Source organism: Xylocopa sonorina, chromosome 11, assembly GCF_050948175.1.
Source record: "Xylocopa sonorina isolate GNS202 chromosome 11, iyXylSono1_principal, whole genome shotgun sequence".
NCBI classification, from domain to species: domain Eukaryota; kingdom Metazoa; phylum Arthropoda; class Insecta; order Hymenoptera; family Apidae; genus Xylocopa; species Xylocopa sonorina.
The window spans coordinates 4,804,046-4,825,007 of NC_135203.1; the positions used below are offsets into that span (position 1 = coordinate 4,804,046).

The window sequence follows — 20,962 nt, forward strand, 5'->3', positions numbered from 1 at the left end:
TTGTCATGTAAAGCTACTCACAATAACACTGCATACTTGTAAAAGTGAAGAATCAAGAGATTTTCTATATTTCTAGACATAAACGTTCTAAACTTACTACAATCTTAAATAATACAATTTATGAGCAGAGGCAAGAGATATACATTTTTTTGTTTCTTAATAATGATATGTTAAATATCGTTTTTAGACTTGTGTAAATTTACACATAATGCACCAAAGTGTTTTGTTCTTCTCAGAAAGAGTATCTATATTTAAATACTAAACAGGAATGCAAAAGAAAAAAGAGTATTATAACAGTAAAAGTTTTTTCTGTAACAAGTTTCAATATTATACTGATATCGCTTCATTATACAGTCATGAGATGTATATATTTTATATACATATTTCAACGCGAAAATGTAGAATATTACATATATCTATAATTTACTGTACATGTATCTTAATAGCAAATAGAGTCACAAATGTAATGTAGTATTATCAGCCTTCTAAAATGAGATGTAAATAACAATGTAATATCAAAGTTATGTAAAAGATATCTAAAAGAAGATAAAATTAACACATTCAACATTATCAGACATACAAAATTATATGTGGATAATGTAAAATATTATGATGTAAAAATGATGGCTATGAGTCAATTAATATATAACTGTAATATTTAAATACTATAATGTCAATATATAGCATCATAAAAGAATACTTTCAATATGTAATGAAATAAAGTACACAGAATTTCAAATTATACACAATTTGGAAATGCTTTGTGTTATCATTATTCATATTTGATTATGTATCTTTTGTAAACTAAAAAAATTATACATTTATGACAAAGATTTTGAAATCTTAGTTTTGTATCACAACAGCAAGCTTTTTCTACATATTTTAAAATCTATAGAAACACTTTAAGTACTTGAAAAATACTTTCTTAATAGTTATAAAATATTTAATTACCATTAATAAATATAGGTAATTTAAAAACCTAGCCACATTCCTAAATTAAGAAACATTCCAATTTCAAAGAAGCTTTGAATTTCATGTTTATAAAACATTGGAAACAAAACACTGTATATATGTATTCATGTCATGGAAGAAAAATTACATCTTGAATTAAGAAATACACATGATAGGGATGTCATTTGACATGCAACATAAATACATCTATATAAATGGAACAGCATATTATATAAATATATCGTAGGAATGTATTTATCCTTTTATTTAGAATATATCATTGGAAAATTCTTTTTACCTAGTACTGTAAAAGTCATTATGTAGTAAATTTTAATAAATAAACAAATTTTTACGGGCAAATAAAAAAAATGTTTGTGTATTAAATTTAACCTTAATTCATTTGAAGAAAAAAATGAGAAATTAGATCTTTTCAAATATTGATATATTTACTGGGAAATAACGAGCAAATTTTTATTTCTTAGCTAAAACTGTCTCAAAATATAATAACCTTAGTTTATTAATGCACGAGTAATAGTATGTAAGATAATCAACCAAATGAATATCTATATGTGCGTTTATGTCATGAAAGTCTGAGTTTCGTTGATCTACATTTACAAATGGAAAGGTTATATTGTCCTTTTTTATTCTTTAATTATCTCTGCAGTAAAAAAAAATGTAAATATCAATGTGATGAACACTTTTCGTGATTCTGCATAAAAAACTATGTCATCATTAAAAATATACTTTAAAAAAATTGTACTATTTTTAAGTATACCATATTCTAACATGTTTCAATATCAATTTCTTTTTATAGCTGCATTTAATTCACAATACTTACAAATGCATTACTGTAATATTTCTTAGTTATATACAGTAGAAAACTACTCAATTTTAATGAGTATTTCTTAAAATTTGACTGCAAATTATTTCAAAAGGAAAGAAGATCTACTGAGTTCATAATGTTACTACACCGATGTTTCAGAATTTAATCTCAATAGGAATTTATTAGATTTAGGATGTGCAAGCTGCTCTGTGAGATGAAAATGAGGTAAACGATATGCTGTACATAAAAGAGCTACTTCACCTTGTCGTAACTGAAATTCGCAACCATTAGCAAGAGGTCGCGAAGGTAATTCTCCTTCACAAACTAAAGCCCAATGATGCGATCGTTTTTGTCGCTCTTTTTCATTTGAGAGAACAGGACTGGTTACAAAAAAAGGTTCCAAAAATGCTCGCGGTGCTGCATCTTGAGCCAAACATCGCGCCAATCGATTTAATATTGACTCAACAGAATGACGCGGTTGCTGCCGCGTAACCCTCAAGTACTTCTGTAAAGCTCTTGCCATTGAGGGAAATACTGCTTGTGCAGCTTCCATTGGATCCATAGGACCAGGATTTGGAGTCGATTCAACTTCTGAATGCAAACGTTTAATATGTGCAAATGCTTCTTCAGCGGCAGTGATTAATCTAGCTCTACGTTTGCGTACTCTACGTTCGTAATCATGTTCTTCATAAAAACGTTCGTTATGGCTAGAATCTCTACGACGAGTTTGGGTTGTTATAACTGCTCTATCACCGCTACCACCTCGTGATTGAACACTACCGGTTACTCCACCGTCAACCTCATAAAATTTGAAACTTGATTGCTTTCTACCAGATTTTGATACTGGCAGCCTTTCTAAGTACGGGTTGTAAATCGGAAATTCTGTGTAATACCTTTCTAATACCCATACTGCTGCTCGCTGTATCGATAATTGTCCAATCGCGTAAGATCGTGATTCACCATCTGGTGACCTCACAACCTTAAATATTAACATTATTATAAATATAGTTTAATATAAACAAAGTCAGGAATGTGTACAAATATTAAATGCACTTACTTTAAGATAAAATGTAGGCTGTTGATGGCGAATTTCAATTAGCAATATAGCAATGTAATGTATGAATAGTAAAGTATCTGCAAGAGTACCTGCATAATTCACTAAATTTTTGTACTCTGTTATTTCGCCATTAGCAGCAGTCTTAGCACTCTCTGTGACCTATAACATATAACATTATTACATTAGTATAACATGTATAAATATAGAACTGAAGATTTCACGGTAGTTGGTGAAACAATGTACCTGGACAACATAAAATAACCAGTAAGTACAAATGCATAATGTAGTAAAAAGCAATACTCCTGCTCTGAATAAGAATATACGTGGCATAGTAGCATTTCTTGAACGTAAAAACACAGCCCAACTGCCAATTCCTAATAGCACCAATTTGAAGGCTAAACCGAGCAATTGGCCTTTACATTCAGCGTTACAAGATAACAAGTGAAGTTTTTGTTGCATAGTTAAAATAGTTGCGGTATCAGGAAAAAATCCTAGCTTAGGCAATATGACCATAGTTATAGGACTAAGAAAAGCGCTTAGCCCTAGTATCATTGCTATAACCGGTCCCATAAAGCGATTACAGGAACTAAATGATCCATCATTGTCACTTGGCCAATGGCTCACATCTTCTGTTGATTCCGATCTGTCAGAAGTATTTCCAGTGACAGCCGTAGTATTTTCACCCCAATTTTCATCTTGAGGCAAAATTTGTACTTCTATAACTTCTTGGCCTAAATTATCAACACTATCTCCTCTCACGTTAACAGTTGTTTGAAAAGGTGCCATTTCTGTGGAATCTAAATTATGCCTCTCCTTTTTTTGACTGCGATTTGTTCTGTAGAAAATGTTCATGTTGACAAAGAATATTATTTAAGAGAAAAATTACAATTTATGTAAGATATAGTTCTTATGTTGATAAATTAAAATACCTGGTACTTCTGTGCGAGTGCTGTCTATGATGAGATTTCGAGCTATGAGTACGATGATGTTTTTGAGAAGTTCTGCTATGATGGCTATGGCTATGCTCGCTAGCCCCCGATTTTACGCTCTCCGTCTCCATTCCCCGGCAAAGGCTACCGCCCTGCTGTTACCCCATAAGAGCATACCCTCCTCCACCCGTAATTGACCACTAAGCACATGTACGTAAATGTATCAGCCGTAAAATTGATATTTTATCGAATAATAAAATGGTACGTTGCAAGCACAGCGAAGCATTTTCCAAGCTTGAGATTTGTTGCTATTTTAAAATTTCAGAATAGAGGATACATCTTTCGGTATCCAAACTTCGTACCATAAGAAAATATTGCGATAAAAGTGCTTCTTTAATGCAGGTTTCGGTTAAAGCATTAAAAAATAGACGCCGACACGCCTAACGTTTATTATTCTCACCCCCTCTAACTTGTTACCACATTCCGGAATAATTGTCAGGGAAAAAATAACACGCTTTCCTAGGGATTTTATGTGAACAAAACTAATAAGAGATTCAATATTGTATAAAAGTAACGATGCATATTAGATACGAAAGATAAATACAGTCACTACGTGTTTTATGCTACGTAAAAATCGTCTTGTTTACTATGTTAATAACTTTGATGTAACGTTGGAAACAGGTCACAGATGTTAATGTTAATGCTGCTTTAAGTTTATAAACAATATTTTACATGGCGGTGTATGTACCTTTAGAACAGAGCCTTAAGATTTGTATTATCGTATCCCCGACGAATGTAAAATACGTAACGATTGTGCAAATTATTTAAACAATTCTTTTATTTCCCTGCTAAGGTAAGCTCTTTTCATCTAAATATTTTTGCCTCAATAATTTTTATTAATTATTATTCGTAAAAAATAAACTGATATATTATAGATCAACAGTTGCGAAGAAAACGCTTTACGCGGAATGTAAGACAATGCTAATAAAATTGTGACAGATGAAAAGTGATAAGTAACCGGCAAGACAGGTAAATAAACGAAATAAACGTTTAAATAACAATAATAAGGCGGATGAGAACATTATTATGCTATAACTTATACAAATTACTGTATTATGGATTATAGTTGTAAACTAATTATGTACCTTCAAAGATGTTTAAAACAATTGCATGTGTACAAAGATATCTACTTTTTATTTATTTCTGATTATGATTGATATATTAAAATAGTTGTTTTAGAATTATACATAAATATTAGTCCTTATTGATATTTGTATATTAACATAATATGTCCATAGATAAATTTAAACATGGCTTTGCGAACTTATGGTGATAAACCAATAAGTTTCCAAGTAGAGGAAAATGGAGAATATTACTGTATTGGATCTGAAGTGGGCAACTATTTGCGCCTGTTTCGTGGTTCTTTGTATAAGCGTTATCCTGGAATGTTCAGGAGATCCATTACAAATGATGAACGCAAGAAACTAGTAGAACTTGGCTTAAGTCAACATGTGCTTGCGTCTAGCGTATCACTTTTAAGAGCTAGCGAAGTAGAAGATATTATTGAAGGAAACGATGATAAATATAAAGCTGTTTCGGTACATTCAACTGAACCTCCAGCTCCTAGAGAAGGAAAAACAAAAAAATCAATGCCTTGGGTACCTAGCTTGCCAAATAGTTCACACTTGGATGCTGTACCTCAAGCTACACCAATTAATCGTAACAGAGTGCATAATAAAAAAGTCAGAACGTTTCCATTATGGTGAATATTTTAGTAAACATTCTTCTCTCTTTCTTTATTCTCTGCAAAATAATGTAATTGTATATTACATGTTTATATGTATATTTATTTTTCTAGTTTTGATGATACAGATCCATCAGCAAACTTAGAGAATGCAGCACAACAGGAAATGTTAGTTCCAATTCGTTTAGATATGGAAATTGAAGGACAGAAACTAAGAGATACTTTTACATGGAATAAAAATGGTATTTTTCTCTATTTATGGTAAAACAATTTTTATTGTATGTACATGTACATACAATAAAACAACTTTTTTCTTTTCAGAAAGTCTTATAACTCCAGAACAGTTTGCTGAGGTGTTATGTGACGATTTGGATCTAAACCCAATAACTTTTGTACCAGCTATTGCTCAAGCCATTAGGCAACAGATTGAAGCTTTCCCACAAGAAACGATTTTGGAGGATCAATGTGATCAACGTGTTATAATTAAGTTAAATATACATGTAGGAAATACATCTTTAGTGGATCAAGTAGAATGGGATATGTCTGAGAAAGAAAACAATCCTGAAAAGTTTGCAATGAAACTTTGTGCTGAATTAGGACTTGGTGGAGAATTTGTTACTGCTATTGCATATAGGTAATTATATATAATCTCTGTTGTATATATGTTAACAAAATATTATGTATAACGTAATTTATTGATATGATTTAATTAAATTTATTTCAGTGTACGTGGACAATTATCATGGCACCAAAGAACTTACGCATTTTCTGAAGCACCTTTACCCACAGTAGAAGTACCTTTCAGACCACCTTCAGAGGCTGATCAATGGGCTCCATTCCTGGAAACATTAACAGACGCAGAAATGGAAAAGAAAATACGTGATCAGGATCGAAATACGCGGTAAAAATGATTTTACAATTTAATAATTACTGTCTATATAGAATTATTAAACATATAACAATATTCTAATGCTTTTTGTTTCAGACGTATGAGACGTCTAGCCAACACCACACCTGGGTGGTAAAGCATGTAAAATACAATGGTAAACTATACGGATAGTGATACTAAAACACGGCATCATTTGTAGATTTCCTCAGGAAACATCCATTTTTATCATTTTTAAAGTTTTTTAAACTTTGAATATAAAAATATAAAGTTTTTATGTTAAAGATTAAATAAAAAATAAAATACATTTTAATAAAGATTTATCACATTTACCAAACTCACAACATAATTAACTAATATAAAGAGCTATCTATCATCAAAAAGTGTTTTTATCTTCTTATAATCACTCTTTCATTTCGTGATCTTATTTGCACATAGTTTTTTCATCACTGCTGTTATATAACATGAGAAATAAAAAAAGGTTCCTGATAGGCTATTTGATATTAACTTTGACCTCCTAAATGATAAGAAATTTTAATGTTCTTCTACTAATTACTGAAGTAACTGATCTAAAATATATTTTAATATTTAAAATACTATATTACATATTCAAAAAAATAGAACAAAGTAGTTACATATACCAGTACATAGTATATTTATTCCATTTCTGGGTATTTATAGGTAACTAAATTATGACTGTTTTAATACTTTATAATTTTATATCTACATATTACCATAGACAAACATAAAAACATTCATTTAGTAAAAAGCTATATGAAATTTTATAAAAAAATATTTATTATTACTCCTATAAATTAAGTGTATAATTATGGTTGAAGAGAGGAGGCATAATTCTTTTATTAGAATTATATAAAACAGAATACATTAAAATTGTGTACAATCGAAGTGTCTTTTTATTAGTTAAGAAGCAAGATAAATATTTGATCTTGAAATCTGCAAATTAGAACTAAATTAACTGTAATTGTAAATGTAAATACAATAAAATTTTGAAACATTACTGATATAGCTAAATTTGATCATTCAATTTATGATCATTTATTCAATTGTCATTACGTGTCTGGTATTTAAATCTATGTTACGATTATCACCTATAAAGTACGAAGTTCTTTGAGGAAGGGGAACATTGCCACGCGCATCGAAACCTACAGATATTAATCGGCTCAGTCCAGATTCGACGTTTAAGAAGACAAGACTACGAGGAGGCATAAACGATGGATATCAGCTCATTGATGCTTAAATCGTCGCAACAACCTGGCACAATTTCGACATTCCTAAATCCTTTTCCTCGTAGACCTTGGCTTACTGATAGCGGAGCAGCAGCGGCCGCCGGTGGCAAAGCCAGCGGTGTCAAAGGAATCGTGGCTGGTATAATTTTTTTTTAATTCTTAACAATTTTCAGAAAAATTATTTTACTTCCAGTGTATTTTCAGCGATTCTTATTACTAACCAGTATAGACCGATAAAATGTAAACACAGAAATCGCGAATGAAAAAGGAGTGCGTAAGTAAAAGAAAGAAAAAGATAGATAAACTGAGTCAGCGCATTCAGCACATGATACATTCAAAGATTCGGAAATTTTTAACCTTGGAGACCCGCGTTAAAAATATTTTTTTTATTTCGTAGTACTTTTTGTTTTCATGAATGAAATAGCTTATAGACTTTTTTTATTCAAACATGCGTTGTACCGATTACTTTTGATAAAACTTTTTTGAAAGAAAAATAAAGAAAAAATTACTTATTTTCTTTTTTAGGAGGCATTACCGGCGGCATAGAAATATGTATCACATATCCAACTGAATATGTGAAAACTCAGTTACAACTTGATGGAAAAGCTGGAGCTGGTAAAGAATATACAGGAATATGGGATTGTGTAACAAAAACTGTAAAAACTCGTGGAATTCTTGGCCTATACAGAGGCCTTTCAGTGTTAATTTATGGTTCAATACCAAAATCAGCTGTACGCTTTGGTTCCTTTGAGACAATAAAAGGATTTTTAGTAGATGCAGATGGCAAACTTAATACAAGAACCAGTTTTCTAGCAGGACTATGTGCTGGTGCATCTGAAGCTATTTTTGTAGTTACTCCTATGGAAACTATTAAAGTAAAATTCATTAATGACCAACGGTCTCCCAATCCAAAATATAAAGGATTTCTTCATGGTGTAACAATGATTACCAAAGAATATGGTAAATAGAATATCATTATTATTTAAAATTCAAAACAGTTCATTTTAATAAACTATTATCAATTAGAATATTTCTTTTGTGAGTCTAAGTATATATATACTATATTGAAATGCTAGATGATGCTTATTTAGTAGCCTATAAGAAATAAAATTTTACATTTGCCTTGAACTGCATGTATCAGTTACCATAATGAACTTTGTATAAAAGGATCGTGTTATTTGCATGTGCCTTGTCAATTAACACAAGTGACAGTTTAATTATGTGAATTCCTTACATATATGTATAAAATTATATAAAATTTACTAACAAGAATTAATATTAAAATTATAATATATACATGTTCAACATTTATAATACATTAAACATTTTTAATTCACTAGGATTCAAAGGTGTATATCAAGGATTAACACCTACAATTTTAAAACAAGGATCGAACCAAGCAATTAGATTTTGTGTTATGGAAACATTGAAGGACAGGTATAGAGGTGGAGATCAAACTGTAGCTATACCGAAACTAGTTGTTGGTATGTTTGGTGCAGTTGCTGGAGCAGTATCTGTATTTGGAAATACTCCAATTGATGTTGTAAAAACTAGGATGCAGGTACAAATCTTACCTTTATAAACATTGTTAAAGTATATAATTATTTATGAATACTAATTATTGAATTAAAATCGCACTTTTAGGGCTTGGAAGCTGCAAAGTACAAAAATAGTTTAGATTGTTTGATACAAATATGGAAGAATGAAGGTCCAATGGCATTTTATAAAGGAACTGTTCCAAGATTAAGTAGAGTATGTTTAGATGTTGGCATAACATTCATGATTTATGATTCCTTTATGGACCTTTTTAACCGAATTTGGCATTAAAAGTAATTAATTGTACAATTACATATTTCAAACTGTTGGTGCAAATGTAGCTTTCATAATTCCGTAATTATATTTGTACACTTTGCAATTATAACATGTATCTATAATATGACATTTTTATATATAGACACGAAAATAAAGAGCACGTGGTAGGCAATTTATTAAATGGAAATTATAAGAAACAATAATATATCAAAAAAATTACAATATTGGTACCAATTAACTAATATTGAAAGCTGCAGTTGCATGGAGCACAAATTCCATTATATATATTTTTTTATATAAATTCTTATTTAATATATAATTTCTGTGTGAAAGGAAAAATAACAATGTGAATGTAATTCACAATTATTTTAATTTTTTCTTGAAATGTTATTTTTTGCTGTTCGTGCATCAATTTACACATGTTATTTAATGTGCTGTTATATGTTCTACATTCCTATAAATTCGATCGATCGAATGAATGTTTATATTGTGAAAGTGATTTGTATATGATATGCATAAATTATGTATATATATATGCTACCTATTTTAAGAAATATTGTATAGTTTTAGTACAAGATAATAAAAAATGTTTATTACCTGAGCGAAGGAAGATAAATTGATTTTTTTATTAATTTTTTTTCAGTGTAACAACATCCAAATAGAATTTAGAATAGACACAAAGAATGGATTTTAAAATTCAATAATTAGAATTATCATATAAATTCATATTCTAATCAATATCATAATCTTCGCTCAGATACTGTAATGTATATATTCACCTCTAAAAGTAATTGAATGTAAACATTTAATTACGTAGTGGCTGTGAGATTCACATATAAGTTCCTTCAAAAAAGACTGTAATCTTGTAATAGTTGCAGAATATTTATTTTATTACTTTCGTAATAAATATAAGATCTTTCTTAATAAATAATCAAAATATTTGTACTACTTATATGCAATCAAATATATATTTGTACTATTTTGAAATATTCGTACTATTTATATGCAATCAAACATATCTTTATGTATAATTATACTTTAAAACACATTTTATATAAAAGCCTATTAATATTTATATAACAGAAAGACTTTAGTTTGTATACCTGTACAAAAAAACAGTCCACTCTTTTTATATACATAATTCATTAGTGAAAAAGATATTTGCAGAACTCAAACAATATATTGGCATTAATTTTTAAAGCTAATATGCAAATGAAATATTTTCTCATTAGCAGGAGTATTATAGATTTACTAGAATTTATAGAATATACAATGTATATGTTGTCTAATATTTTGTTGTACATATAAAATGCAGATGATTGAAAAATCACAGATGTATAAAATAATTGTCTTGTACGCTTGTTTTAACACGTGAATTCTTTGTTTCTGTGTATGTAGATATGCACAGAAGCATAAACTTATGAACTGTACGTGTAAGGCCCAATATAAGTACAGAAGTATTGAAACAGACAGTGCCGGCCCCACTCTGGGCCCTAGGGGGGGCCCAGGGGTCACATTCCAAGATGGCTGTGCCTGAGGAATGCAGTGGGTGCCCTCCTAAGACGCCTTCCTCCCTCCTTTTTTACTAATCGAATCAATTCACTTATCCTAGCGAATACTCCGATTACTAGGACGAAGTAGTTAATGTCAACGTGTATTCGGTGAGTGCCGTCTAAATTTGAAGTAGTACTTTGCGGGAATTAAATGTGAATAAGAAGAAGAAGAAAGGTGGTGCGGGAACACCTAGAAAGGTCTTATACTCTAAAATGTGTGGTCTTATCTAATGAAGTTCCCTTGCTGCAGATAATGCTCATGCAGGAGGATGCTACCTGCTCGTCTTAAGCAATGTCTCATAGGGATATCTCTGAGGTAACGATACCATTTTTGCACGATATATCGATAAGTGTTGTATTTTTAAATTAAAACCGTTTAATTTTGTACACTTTTACATTTTTTTTTTATTATGAAAATTGTCTTAAGATAATTGCAATTATGATGATAAATTATATTTTATAAAATGTATTGTACATGTACTAGAATATAAAAATGTGTGTCTGTATGTGTGCATATCTTATATATACTTTTAATAAAATAAATAAAAGTCTGTACACATATGTAAATATATCATAGTAATATTAGGATTTATCAATTAAGATTTATGAGATTATAATGTAACATTTTTCTATAATATTTTATATATAATAATTGAATGTTTTGTAAATATAATAGGGATGACAAACTCTGCTTTTTTATGATAAATGTTATTTTTTATAAGTAACAGTAAATTAATAGATAATAATGGCCAGTGATGTAATTATCTTGTATTAATAAATTTATAAATAATTCCCAGTTAAAGATTTGGCTTTTAAGTTTATACTAATATTATAGAACTTATAATTATATTAATAATATTTAAGGTGGAGCCCGAAGGTACGTCGGCCTTGGCTGCAGGATCAAGATCTCTATTTTTAGAGACTGTACGTCGCAGCAATGCAGCATGCCAGAACGGTGATTATGCTCTTGCTGCAAGCTTGTACACAGAAGCTCTTGCCTTGGACCCACTCAGCCATGTGCTATATTCAAACAGGTCTGCTGCACGACTCAAAATGGGTTTATTTGCACTTGCTCTCCAAGATGCTGTTAGAGCCACCGAACTTAGTCCCCAATGGCCAAAGGTGCACTAACAATTTCCTTTATTTTTTCTTTCTTTCTTAAATAACTAATAAAATAATCTTTTTATTAGGCATACTATCGCCAAGGAGTAGCATTACAATGCTTAGGAAGACATGGAGAGGCTCTTGTAGCCTTTAGTACAGGTTTGGCACATGACCCCACTAACTGCCAACTATTATCTGGTCTTGTGGAAGCATCTTTAAAATCACCATTACGTGCTACATTAGAACCAACATTTCAACAATTACGTGCAATGAAACTTGATGAATCTCCTTTTGTTGTTATTTCTGTTGTTGGCCAAGAACTTCTTGGAGCCGGACAATATAAAGCAGCAGCTGGTGTACTAGAAGCTGCACTTACTATTGGCTCTTGCAGTTTAAAATTAAGGGGTTCTGTGTTTTCTGCTTTATCTAGTGCGTATTGGGCATTAAATTCTTTAGATAAAGCTATCAATTATATGCAACAAGATTTAGGTAAATATTATATGTAAATAAAATAATAACGTATATACGTGTATTAATTAATATTTTAAATAAAAATATTTGTAGGTGTCGCACGATCTTTAGGAGACACGCAGGGTGAATGTCGAGCTCATGGAAATCTGGGCTCAGCATATTTTAGCAAAGGCAGTTTTAAGGAAGCTTTAACAGCACACAGGTATCAATTGGTTTTAGCTATGAAGTGCAAAGATACTCAGGCTGCAGCGTCTGCTTTAACTAGCCTGGGTCACGTTTATACAGCTATTGGTGATTTGCCAAATGCACTTGCGTCTCATAAGCAATGTGTACAATTAGTAAAACAAATGGGAGATCGACTTCAGGAAGCCCGAGAAATAGGGAACGTAGGAGCAGTTTATTTAGCAATGGGAGAGTTCGAAAGTGCTGTTGATTGTCATACACAGCATTTGAGAATAGCGAGACGGTTAGGAGATCGTGTAGAAGAAGCAAGAGCTTTTAGTAATTTGGGTTCGTCTCATCATTATCGAAGAAATTTTAGTCAAGCAATGGCTTATCATGAAAATGTTTTGAGAATAGCACAAGAACTCGGCGACAGGGCAATAGAAATGAGAGCTTATGCTGGATTGGGCCATGCTGCGAGATGTGCAGGTGAACAACTTTGTAGAATGAGAAATTTGTTGAAAGAATCAATCACATTTAAAATTCGTTTTCAAACAATATTCTTACTTAGGCGATCTAACACAAGCCAAGTTATGGCACCAGAGGCAACTTGATGTTGCTTTAGCTACAAAAGATAAAGTCGCTGAAGGTCGAGCATGCAGTAATTTAGGAATAGTGTACCAATTACTTGGTGAACATGAAGCTGCACTTAAATTACACCAAGCTCATTTAGGAATTGCTAGATCATTAGGAGATAAAGCTGGTATGGGTAGAGCATATGGAAATATTGGAAATGCTTACAATGCATTAGGATATTATGAGCAAGCTATTAAATATCATAAGCAAGAGTTAACAATAAGTAAAGAGGTAAATTGTTTGAAAAATAATATAAAAGAAATGTAGAATTTAATTTATATATACGTATGTTGCAGTAATGATACTTTATCAATATTATGAAAATTGCTGTTTAATGTAGGTAAATGATCGTAGTTCAGAAGCTAGTACACATGGAAATTTAGCAGTAGCATATCAAGCTGTGCAGGGTCATGAAGCAGCATTAAGACATTACAGAGCTCATTTAGCTATAGCACGCGAGTTAAAAGATACGGCTGGTGAAGCATGTGCTTTGCTCAATCTTGCCAATTGCTTGTCATCTCGTGGTCGATTTGAAGAAGCAGTTCCATATTATGAAAATTACCTCATGTTATCTCAAGAGTTACATGATGTTGAAGGAGAAGCTAAAGCATGCCACTTTTTAGGTTATGCCCATTACTGTTTAGGTAACCATCGTGAAGCAGTTAGATACTATGACCAAGATTTGGCATTAGCTAAAGATTTACAGGATAAATCCGGAATGGGTAGAGCATATTGTAATTTGGGACTAGCACATTTGGCTCTTGAGAATTTAGACACGGCACTAGAATGTCAAAAATATTATTTAGGTAAGTTTTTGCTTTTAAACGTTTATACTAAAGGATATGCGACTACTTATTATTTTTCCTTTATACATAGCTATTGCGCACATGACTAAACATTTGGCTGGAAAATTTCGTGCTTTGGGGAATATTGGTGATTGCCTGTTACGTCTTGGTGAAGCTGAAGAGGCAATAAAAATGCATCAGCGGCAATTAAATTTAGCGCGACAAGCAGGTGATCGCAGTTTAGAAGCTGCCGCTTATGGTGCTTTGGGTATCGCGCATCGGACAATCAAAAATCTTGACAAAGCATTAGGATTTCATACTCAAGAATTAACTTTAAGACAAGAAGCTGGAGATTTACGTGGCGAGTGTAGAGCTCATGGCAACTTGGGTGCAGTACATATGGCATTGGGTCAATATACTCATGCGGTAAAATGTTATCAGGAACAACTTGAAAGAGCAAAAGAATTAGTAGATTCAGGAGTTGAAGCACAAGCTCTAGGTAAACCTTCATTTTTACATAAAAGATTTAAATTTACATAGTAATAGTACATATAATTTTTTTTCTTGAATAGGGAATTTGGGGATTGCTAGACTTAATATGGCGCATTATGAAGATGCAATTGGTTATTTCGAGCAACAGCTAGCAACTTTAGAACCACTAACTACAGGTACAGCTTTACTAAATAAAGCTAGAGCACTTGGAAATTTAGGCGATTGTTATGAAGCCTTGGGAGATCCTGAGGAAGCTATTAAATGTCACGAGCAACAGTTAACCGCTGCTACAAAATTAAAAAGTATAAGGGAACAAGAAAGGGCATACCGTGGTTTAGGTCGAGCTCGAGAAGCAACGGGAAATTTACAAGAAGCCTTAGTTTGTTTTGAGAAAAGATTAGTGGCTGCGCATGAAGTTGATAGTCCAGAATCGAGAGGCGCAGCCTACGGAGATTTAGGTAATATTTATATTTTAGGATACTCTGTTATAATCACATATAAAGAATTGACACAATAAGTTTTAAATACCTTAATATTTCGTATAAGTTAACAATCGATAATATTAATTTTATAGGCCGTGTACATGCTGCATTAGGTAACCACGAGCAGGCTGTTAGTTGTTTATCGCATCAACTTGCTCTTGCTAGAGGACTTGGAGATAAAGCTGCAGAAGCAGAAGCTGCTAGTGGATTAGGAGCTGTCCATTTATTAATGGATGATCCAAATTCTGCATTAAGGCATCACCAATTGGAACTTTCGATTGCTGAAGCTTTAGATGCTGCTGGGTTACAAGCTAGAGCTTGTGCCAATTTGGGTGTTACCCAAGAAGCTTTGGGACAATTTGAGGAAGCAATAAGATTGCAAGAACAATCGCTAAGTCTTGCAGCAGCAGCTGGAGATCAACCGGCAAGAGCAGCTGCATTTTCCAATTTAGGACGACTACATCATTTATGTGGTGACTTATCGCGGGCTTTAAGTTATTTACAATCTGGATTATCATTATCCGAAGGATTAGGACGAAGAGAGGAAGCAGCTAGATTAAGACATCGACTTGGTCTCGTTCATTGGGAAGCTGGAGAAGCAGTTATTGCCGTGGAACATTTAGAAAAAGCAGCGAATTTATTAGAATCATTGGACGGAATTTCTTCTAATCTCAGTTGTGGACAACCAAATAAATCCGAGCTGTTATCAGAAACGTACAGAATGTTGCAAAAAGTGTTGATCAGTTTAAATAGAGCTGAAGAAGCTTTAAATTGGGCGGAAAGATCTAGACGGAGTAAAAGCAATTGCTTGGATGATGCTGCGCATTATTCTGAAATTATTGACAGACAACGCGGAGTTATTTTATATTATAGGTACTTCAAATTTATCAGTACCAGATATGAACAAGTTACAATTCCATGAAATGATTAGTAAATATGAAATTGACATTTCAGTGAGGTAGGATGTGAATTACATGCTTGGTGCCTAGCTCCTGGTCGGGGATTATTGCGATTTCATTCTACTAGTTTGGATGATGACATAGGATTGGAAAAACGGGTGTTGCAAGCACGAGAAGCTCTTTTGGATGAAACAAGTGATCTTGTTGAAGAAACAAAAATACCATCAAGAGGACACCATCTGAATGCCAGTTCATATAGCTTGAGCAGCCTATTTAGCGTGGGTTCGGTTAGTTCACGAGCCGGTAGTGCTCGATGGGGACGAGGAACCAAAGGGCCTACATGGCAATCACCACTACCAATTCAAGTACTTTATGACCTACTTTTAGCACCATTCGAAGATCTTTTACCACCAGCAAGAAAGGAATTAATTATGGTAGTGGAGAAGTCGTTATATTTGGCTCCACTTCCAGCTTTACAATCAAATCCTGGAGAAGATTATTTATGCGAAAGATTTTCTTTATTAGTTGTACCATCTCTTGCAGCTTTAAGGAAGCGATCAAAAACTCCTATGCCAGAGGGAGGTGCAACAGTAGCTGCTCTAGTTGCAGGAAATCCTGTGCTTCCTGAAGAAATTAGAGAAGAGTACGGGTGCTCAGAGAGCATTGCTTCTACCGAAACAGAATCCGAGATTGTTGCTGAATTATTAGAAGCTCGTGCTCTAACTGGTAAGGATTAACATAAATTTCTGTAAATTAAAGTAAGTTGTTAAGAAACTACTTTTTTTACCTCTACTAATAGGGGCAGAAGCAACCAGATCAGCTGTTTTAAGATCTTTACCTGATGCAGAATGTGTACATTTGACAGTACCAGTTTTCTGGAATTCTGCTAGTTTAGCACTAACCGCTGACCCTTGTGAAGATTCTTCTGTAAGACCGGAATATTTGTTAAGTTATTCGGATATTTCAAAATTGAGAATAGCTGCTCGTTTAGTTGTAATATCTAGTGGCCATGGTTGGAGTAGTACAGAAAATACAACTGCTACGTCAGATGGTGTGCAAAATTTAGCCAAAGCTTTACTAAATGCAGGAGCACAGTGTGTACTTATAGGAATGTGGGCAGTTCCACCTACAGCTGGTAGTATATTATTACGAGCATTTTATAGCGCAATGTTACAAGGTGCTAGGGCATCAAGGGCACTAGCAGAAGCTATGCAAACAGTTCAGCATACAAGACATTTCGCTCATCCTGCAAATTGGGCTGGATGGTTACTTATTGGAGGAGATGCAAGATTATCAAATAAAGTACACATTTTGAAGATTTTACTAAATTCCACTGTTTATATGTACATGATTATTCATAAAGCGTATATTTAGGTTGCCTTAATGGGACAAGCACTTGCCGAGTTATTGCGTGGTGGTCCTGAACAAAGTCGTGATGCTCTACGCGTAACACTTCATTTGGTAGAAAAATCACTGCAACGTATACATCGCGGGCAGAAGAATGCTATGTATACAACTCAACGCAGTATCGAAAACAAAGTGGGTGCAGCCACTGGTTGGCGAGAACTCTTAATGTCAGTAGGTTTCAGATTCGAACCTGCAGGAAATGGAATACCATCATCTGTATTTTTTCCACAAAGTGATCCAGAAGAAAGATTAACAAGATGCAGTGCTAGCTTGCAAGCATTGTTAGGATTAGGACCATCTTCTTTACATGCACTTGCTAGATTGTTGCAGGTAATAAATGAATCTGCTTACTATGATATAAGTTTTAATGATGTATTAAATCAAAAGCTTCTTTTTAACACTGCAGGTGCCAGAAGCAGCAGAGGATGTTATTGCTGCAATGAGAAGGGCCACGTGTGCAACAGAAGGTCAAGAAGTTACATTACCAGTACAAGTTTGGAGAGCATCAGGATCTCACGAATTATTTGCAAGTTTAGGCTTTGATCTTATGGAAGTTGGTCAATCTGAAGTTACATTAAGAACAGGAAAACAAGCATCACGAAGAGCTGTTCAATTTGCTCTTCAAGCTCTTTTGGCTTTATTTGGTAAGTTTATACTGGTCATATATAGAACTGCAAGAGGATTATACAATTTAATTAATGATTGTGTTATCAGATACACAAGAAGCACCTAAAAGTTTAACTTTAGACTCTAGTAGTTCGATGGAAAGCTTAGCTTCTATTGCTCATATTGAAAAAAATGTCATAGAACGACCTAGACTAGGAGGAGCATTCGCGAATTATGTTCGACATCGAGGTGAACCGGATGGAAAAACTATGGAACCAACAAATGTTCCAATTCCTACATCACGACAACCATGTCAAAATGGTGGAGGTATAAATGATTATAATTAGAATAGCTATTACTTTATACGATTACAATTAAGCATGTGTATGTTTTACAGGTGAATCAGATGTTGCTTTTACTCCTAGCCCTCCTGTAGCACTCAATTTGAACCATCAAACACGTATAAGAAATCTTTACCCTGATCAAAGTGTAAGACCAGGTTCTAGTTCAAGTAGTTCAGTGACAGATTGGGACAACGGTCATGCAACAGTTTTAAGGCGACAACCACTACCACCTCTACCAGCAACAGTACTAGAAAGATTAAGCGTTAGAACAGAAATTGGATCTAATTCTCCAAGGAAACCTCGCCATCCTACAACAACTGAAGATATTTGTTCTCAGACTGATTCTGCACAGAATCCTACAGAAACACATAATCAAAATTTGAGAAATGTAGCTACATCTCTCACAAGTTTAACACGTGAATTAACGCCTACAATTTCAGATGTATATCACGAGCGTAATTTAGGGTTAGGATTAGCGCCATCATTATCAAAATTATTAGAAGAAGTAGGTTCTGTTTCTGGAAATGAAGAAAATCAATCGACGCGAGCAAATCATAATCAAACGCAAAATTGGATGCAAAACGAATCGGAATTGTGCCGAAGGGATGAAGCTGATGGCAGATCTATTGCTGAATCACAGTGTAGTGCTACCAGCTCTAACAAAATACATCGAAAAGCGCCTCCTCCTCCAGTGTAGATTATTTATATTATTTATAAGCATTAAATGATATTTTAAATGAAAATAATAGCACGAGGTACCAAAGAATGGAAGATATTTTATTGGAAACAAATTTTCAATGTTTTGTGATCAGAGCTGGGAATAATTTACAGTAATTGCTTATTTTGTTGCAATGTGACTCTACTTATGAATTTTCAATCCATAAATAATATATTTTCGCATTTTTGCTCTTACTATACTGATAATTAATAAAATTTAATATTAAAATGATACAGTTTACAATGACACCCAATGCTATATCCATATTTGTTAATACAAAAATGTATTATATTAGCATAAAATTGAACATTGTGCATGTATAATGTTATATTGCAATTTATTAAATAGAATTTATTATTATATAGAAGATGTGATCAGTGACCGAAGTTGTTTTAAATTGACAACATATTTAAGTTTGTATAAACTGTTTTAGAACTTTGTACTTCCTTACTTTCGATAAATATATTAACACATTTTTTGTGTAATACATCTCTATAAAAACTATGTGCATATAATTATAATCACATCATCAACAAAATATGAGACTATTATACTTAATCATTTTTCAGTATTCGTATGTGTTTTATTTTTAATAATAATACTGCTTTATTTCTATTTCTATACCTTCAAGAAACTAGGTTTAGAAAAATAGAAAGTAAATATAAAAAAAGAAATAAAGATACCTTTATTTAGTGAATTATCAAAACAATTTTAAATGTCCAGTTACTTGATCTATTAACTCAGCTGGACCTGGACCAATTGCACAAACTGTTTTGCTTCCTGGTTTTACTTGTGTATGTCCAGCATCTCGTATTGTATTTGCAAGTAGCCCTATGCTTTTTGCTTGTTTTGCTACTTCTTCCAAAGCATTTTCACTGTCCACCTGAAGGTTTTTTATTTACGTTATTCAAATCATATAGGTGCATATACATATTTGCAATAATACTATATCATTTAAGACAAATTTTTAACGATGTTAAAATCACGAATTACGAATACTTATACCTTCACAGTAATTTTGGCCTGCCCACATTCTTCCCAAGCTTCTAGAACTTTAGGATGTTTTCTAGCTGCCTTATAAGCTGCAACAGCAGCATGAGCACATTGTGCTGCAACTTTTCCTTTTCCCATTTTTAGATCAGTTCTAATTACTAAAATAAGCTTATAATTATCTGAATACATATTCTGAAAAGATAAACCATTATTGCTTCAACTTGATAGTTTTTCTAAATCAGTTAAAAAGATATACATCTATGAATATCAATATTGCTTACTATATTATTTGAGATCTCATTTGAATCGTTAGAAGATTGTATTTTTCTTCTATCCGCTATTGTCATTATTTTATACAAACAGTAACCTATTAATACAGCAATACTAAATCCTACTTTTGCATCAGTAGTAGCCTCCAAAAGGATTTGAGAAATAGTCATCTTGTTAGAAGACTCGTTCAAGTTTTGTAAATTTTTATTTCTAATTCTATATTATAGTGCAAATGTTCCCTTTTAAAAACTATTTCACTTTAAAAAATAAAGTGTAAACACTTATGTTACAAATGTTGTGAAATATCTTCTATTTCTTACACTAATCCACTTTTTGACTCAAACAATATCAAAGTTGTTCCACGTGATATCACCTAGGAGGTTAGATATTTAATATTGTTTAGGATATGTGTATACAATGCACATAGTATACATACTTAATATGTAGAAATCGTTCGTATACGAGTTAAAATAGAGGGGATAATTTTTATTCAAAATAATAAAGTAAATTTTTATAATCCTTTAGCGGTACATAAAATAATGTACTTACCAAAAAGCAAAACAGTAAACTCAATATAAATGTTAATAACAA

The 20,962-nt window shown here is 32.5% G+C and overlaps 5 protein-coding genes across 10 annotated transcripts; 3 read left to right on the top strand and 2 right to left on the bottom strand.

Moving 5' to 3' along the window:
• Positions 1-1,406: 1,406 nt before the first annotated feature.
• Vang (Strabismus domain-containing protein Vang) lies at positions 1,407-4,272 on the bottom strand. 3 transcript variants are annotated; one of them, XM_076904659.1, is made up of 5 exons: positions 4,123-4,272; positions 3,761-3,960; positions 3,075-3,666; positions 2,832-2,990; positions 1,407-2,753 (listed from the first exon to the last, which is right to left on the bottom strand). In XM_076904659.1, the coding sequence occupies exons 2-5, from the start codon at positions 3,889-3,891 to the stop codon at positions 1,917-1,919; spliced, it is 1,719 nt and encodes a 572-aa protein (XP_076760774.1). In that variant the 5' UTR covers positions 3,892-3,960; positions 4,123-4,272; the 3' UTR covers positions 1,407-1,916. The 3 variants fall into 3 exon arrangements, with proteins under 3 accessions (XP_076760774.1, XP_076760775.1, XP_076760773.1); XM_076904660.1 differs by having other exon boundaries at positions 4,221-4,235; XM_076904658.1 differs by having other exon boundaries at positions 3,761-4,272.
• Positions 4,273-4,475: 203 nt separating this feature from the next.
• On the top strand, positions 4,476-6,693 carry Snr1 (SWI/SNF related, matrix associated, actin dependent regulator of chromatin, subfamily b, member 1). The gene is made up of 7 exons (XM_076903955.1): positions 4,476-4,613; positions 4,696-4,789; positions 5,059-5,522; positions 5,619-5,746; positions 5,826-6,138; positions 6,229-6,405; positions 6,490-6,693. Exons 3-7 carry the CDS (start codon positions 5,071-5,073, stop codon positions 6,527-6,529), a joined length of 1,110 nt encoding a protein of 369 aa, XP_076760070.1. The 5' UTR covers positions 4,476-4,613; positions 4,696-4,789; positions 5,059-5,070; the 3' UTR covers positions 6,530-6,693.
• A 929-nt stretch (positions 6,694-7,622) lies between these two features.
• Sea (mitochondrial citrate transporter scheggia) lies at positions 7,623-10,051 on the top strand. Its single transcript, XM_076904611.1, has 4 exons — positions 7,623-7,776; positions 8,163-8,597; positions 8,978-9,198; positions 9,282-10,051. Exons 1-4 carry the CDS (start codon positions 7,623-7,625, stop codon positions 9,462-9,464), a joined length of 993 nt encoding a protein of 330 aa, XP_076760726.1. The 3' UTR covers positions 9,465-10,051.
• A 902-nt stretch (positions 10,052-10,953) lies between these two features.
• LOC143429419 (uncharacterized) lies at positions 10,954-19,639 on the top strand. 2 transcript variants are annotated; one of them, XM_076905082.1, is made up of 16 exons: positions 10,954-11,110; positions 11,253-11,318; positions 11,867-12,124; positions 12,193-12,595; positions 12,671-13,228; positions 13,311-13,606; positions 13,716-14,181; positions 14,252-14,659; positions 14,733-15,110; positions 15,227-16,007; positions 16,089-16,759; positions 16,833-17,335; positions 17,408-17,770; positions 17,847-18,084; positions 18,155-18,373; positions 18,444-19,639. In XM_076905082.1, exons 2-16 carry the CDS (start codon positions 11,295-11,297, stop codon positions 19,085-19,087), a joined length of 6,210 nt encoding a protein of 2,069 aa, XP_076761197.1. In that variant the 5' UTR covers positions 10,954-11,110; positions 11,253-11,294; the 3' UTR covers positions 19,088-19,639. The 2 variants fall into 2 exon arrangements, with proteins under 2 accessions (XP_076761197.1, XP_076761198.1); XM_076905083.1 differs by lacking the exons at positions 10,954-11,110; positions 11,253-11,318 and having other exon boundaries at positions 11,867-11,957; positions 12,037-12,124; positions 18,444-19,638.
• LOC143429420 (peptidyl-tRNA hydrolase 2, mitochondrial) lies at positions 16,813-20,811 on the bottom strand. 3 transcript variants are annotated; one of them, XM_076905085.1, is made up of 4 exons: positions 20,383-20,811; positions 20,114-20,293; positions 19,792-19,991; positions 16,813-16,958 (listed from the first exon to the last, which is right to left on the bottom strand). In XM_076905085.1, exons 1-3 carry the CDS (start codon positions 20,539-20,541, stop codon positions 19,809-19,811), a joined length of 522 nt encoding a protein of 173 aa, XP_076761200.1. In that variant the 5' UTR covers positions 20,542-20,811; the 3' UTR covers positions 16,813-16,958; positions 19,792-19,808. The 3 variants fall into 3 exon arrangements, with proteins under 3 accessions (XP_076761200.1, XP_076761201.1, XP_076761199.1); XM_076905086.1 differs by lacking the exon at positions 16,813-16,958 and adding an exon at positions 17,503-17,630; XM_076905084.1 differs by lacking the exon at positions 16,813-16,958 and having other exon boundaries at positions 19,771-19,991; positions 20,383-20,810.
• Positions 20,812-20,962: the final 151 nt, after the last annotated feature.

Excerpts from the sequence above, each read along its gene's own strand:
- Vang (XM_076904659.1), bottom strand. The coding sequence starts at position 3,891 with ATGGAGACGGAGAGCGTAAAATCGGGGGCTAGCGAGCATAGCCATAGC. Across the intron at positions 3,667-3,760 it reads CACTCGCACAGAAGTACCAG|AACAAATCGCAGTCAAAAAA; the intron begins GTATTTTAATTT and ends CATTTTCTACAG. Across the intron at positions 2,991-3,074 it reads GGTTATTTTATGTTGTCCAG|GTCACAGAGAGTGCTAAGAC; the intron begins GTACATTGTTTC and ends TATATGTTATAG.
- Snr1 (XM_076903955.1), top strand. The coding sequence starts at position 5,071 with ATGGCTTTGCGAACTTATGGTGATAAACCAATAAGTTTCCAAGTAGAG. Across the intron at positions 5,523-5,618 it reads GTCAGAACGTTTCCATTATG|TTTTGATGATACAGATCCAT; the intron begins GTGAATATTTTA and ends TTATTTTTCTAG. Across the intron at positions 5,747-5,825 it reads TTTTACATGGAATAAAAATG|AAAGTCTTATAACTCCAGAA; the intron begins GTATTTTTCTCT and ends TTTTCTTTTCAG.
- LOC143429420 (XM_076905085.1), bottom strand. The coding sequence starts at position 20,541 with ATGACTATTTCTCAAATCCTTTTGGAGGCTACTACTGATGCAAAAGTA. Across the intron at positions 20,294-20,382 it reads ATGAGATCTCAAATAATATA|AATATGTATTCAGATAATTA; the intron begins GTAAGCAATATT and ends TTATCTTTTCAG. Across the intron at positions 19,992-20,113 it reads AGGCCAAAATTACTGTGAAG|GTGGACAGTGAAAATGCTTT; the intron begins GTATAAGTATTC and ends AAAAACCTTCAG.
- LOC143429419 (XM_076905082.1), top strand. The coding sequence starts at position 11,295 with ATGTCTCATAGGGATATCTCTGAG. Across the intron at positions 16,008-16,088 it reads GGAGTTATTTTATATTATAG|TGAGGTAGGATGTGAATTAC; the intron begins GTACTTCAAATT and ends TTGACATTTCAG. Across the intron at positions 17,771-17,846 it reads CACTTGCTAGATTGTTGCAG|GTGCCAGAAGCAGCAGAGGA; the intron begins GTAATAAATGAA and ends TTAACACTGCAG.
- Sea (XM_076904611.1), top strand. The coding sequence starts at position 7,623 with ATGGATATCAGCTCATTGATGCTTAAATCGTCGCAACAACCTGGCACA. Across the intron at positions 7,777-8,162 it reads TGTCAAAGGAATCGTGGCTG|GAGGCATTACCGGCGGCATA; the intron begins GTATAATTTTTT and ends TTTCTTTTTTAG. Across the intron at positions 8,598-8,977 it reads AATGATTACCAAAGAATATG|GATTCAAAGGTGTATATCAA; the intron begins GTAAATAGAATA and ends TTAATTCACTAG.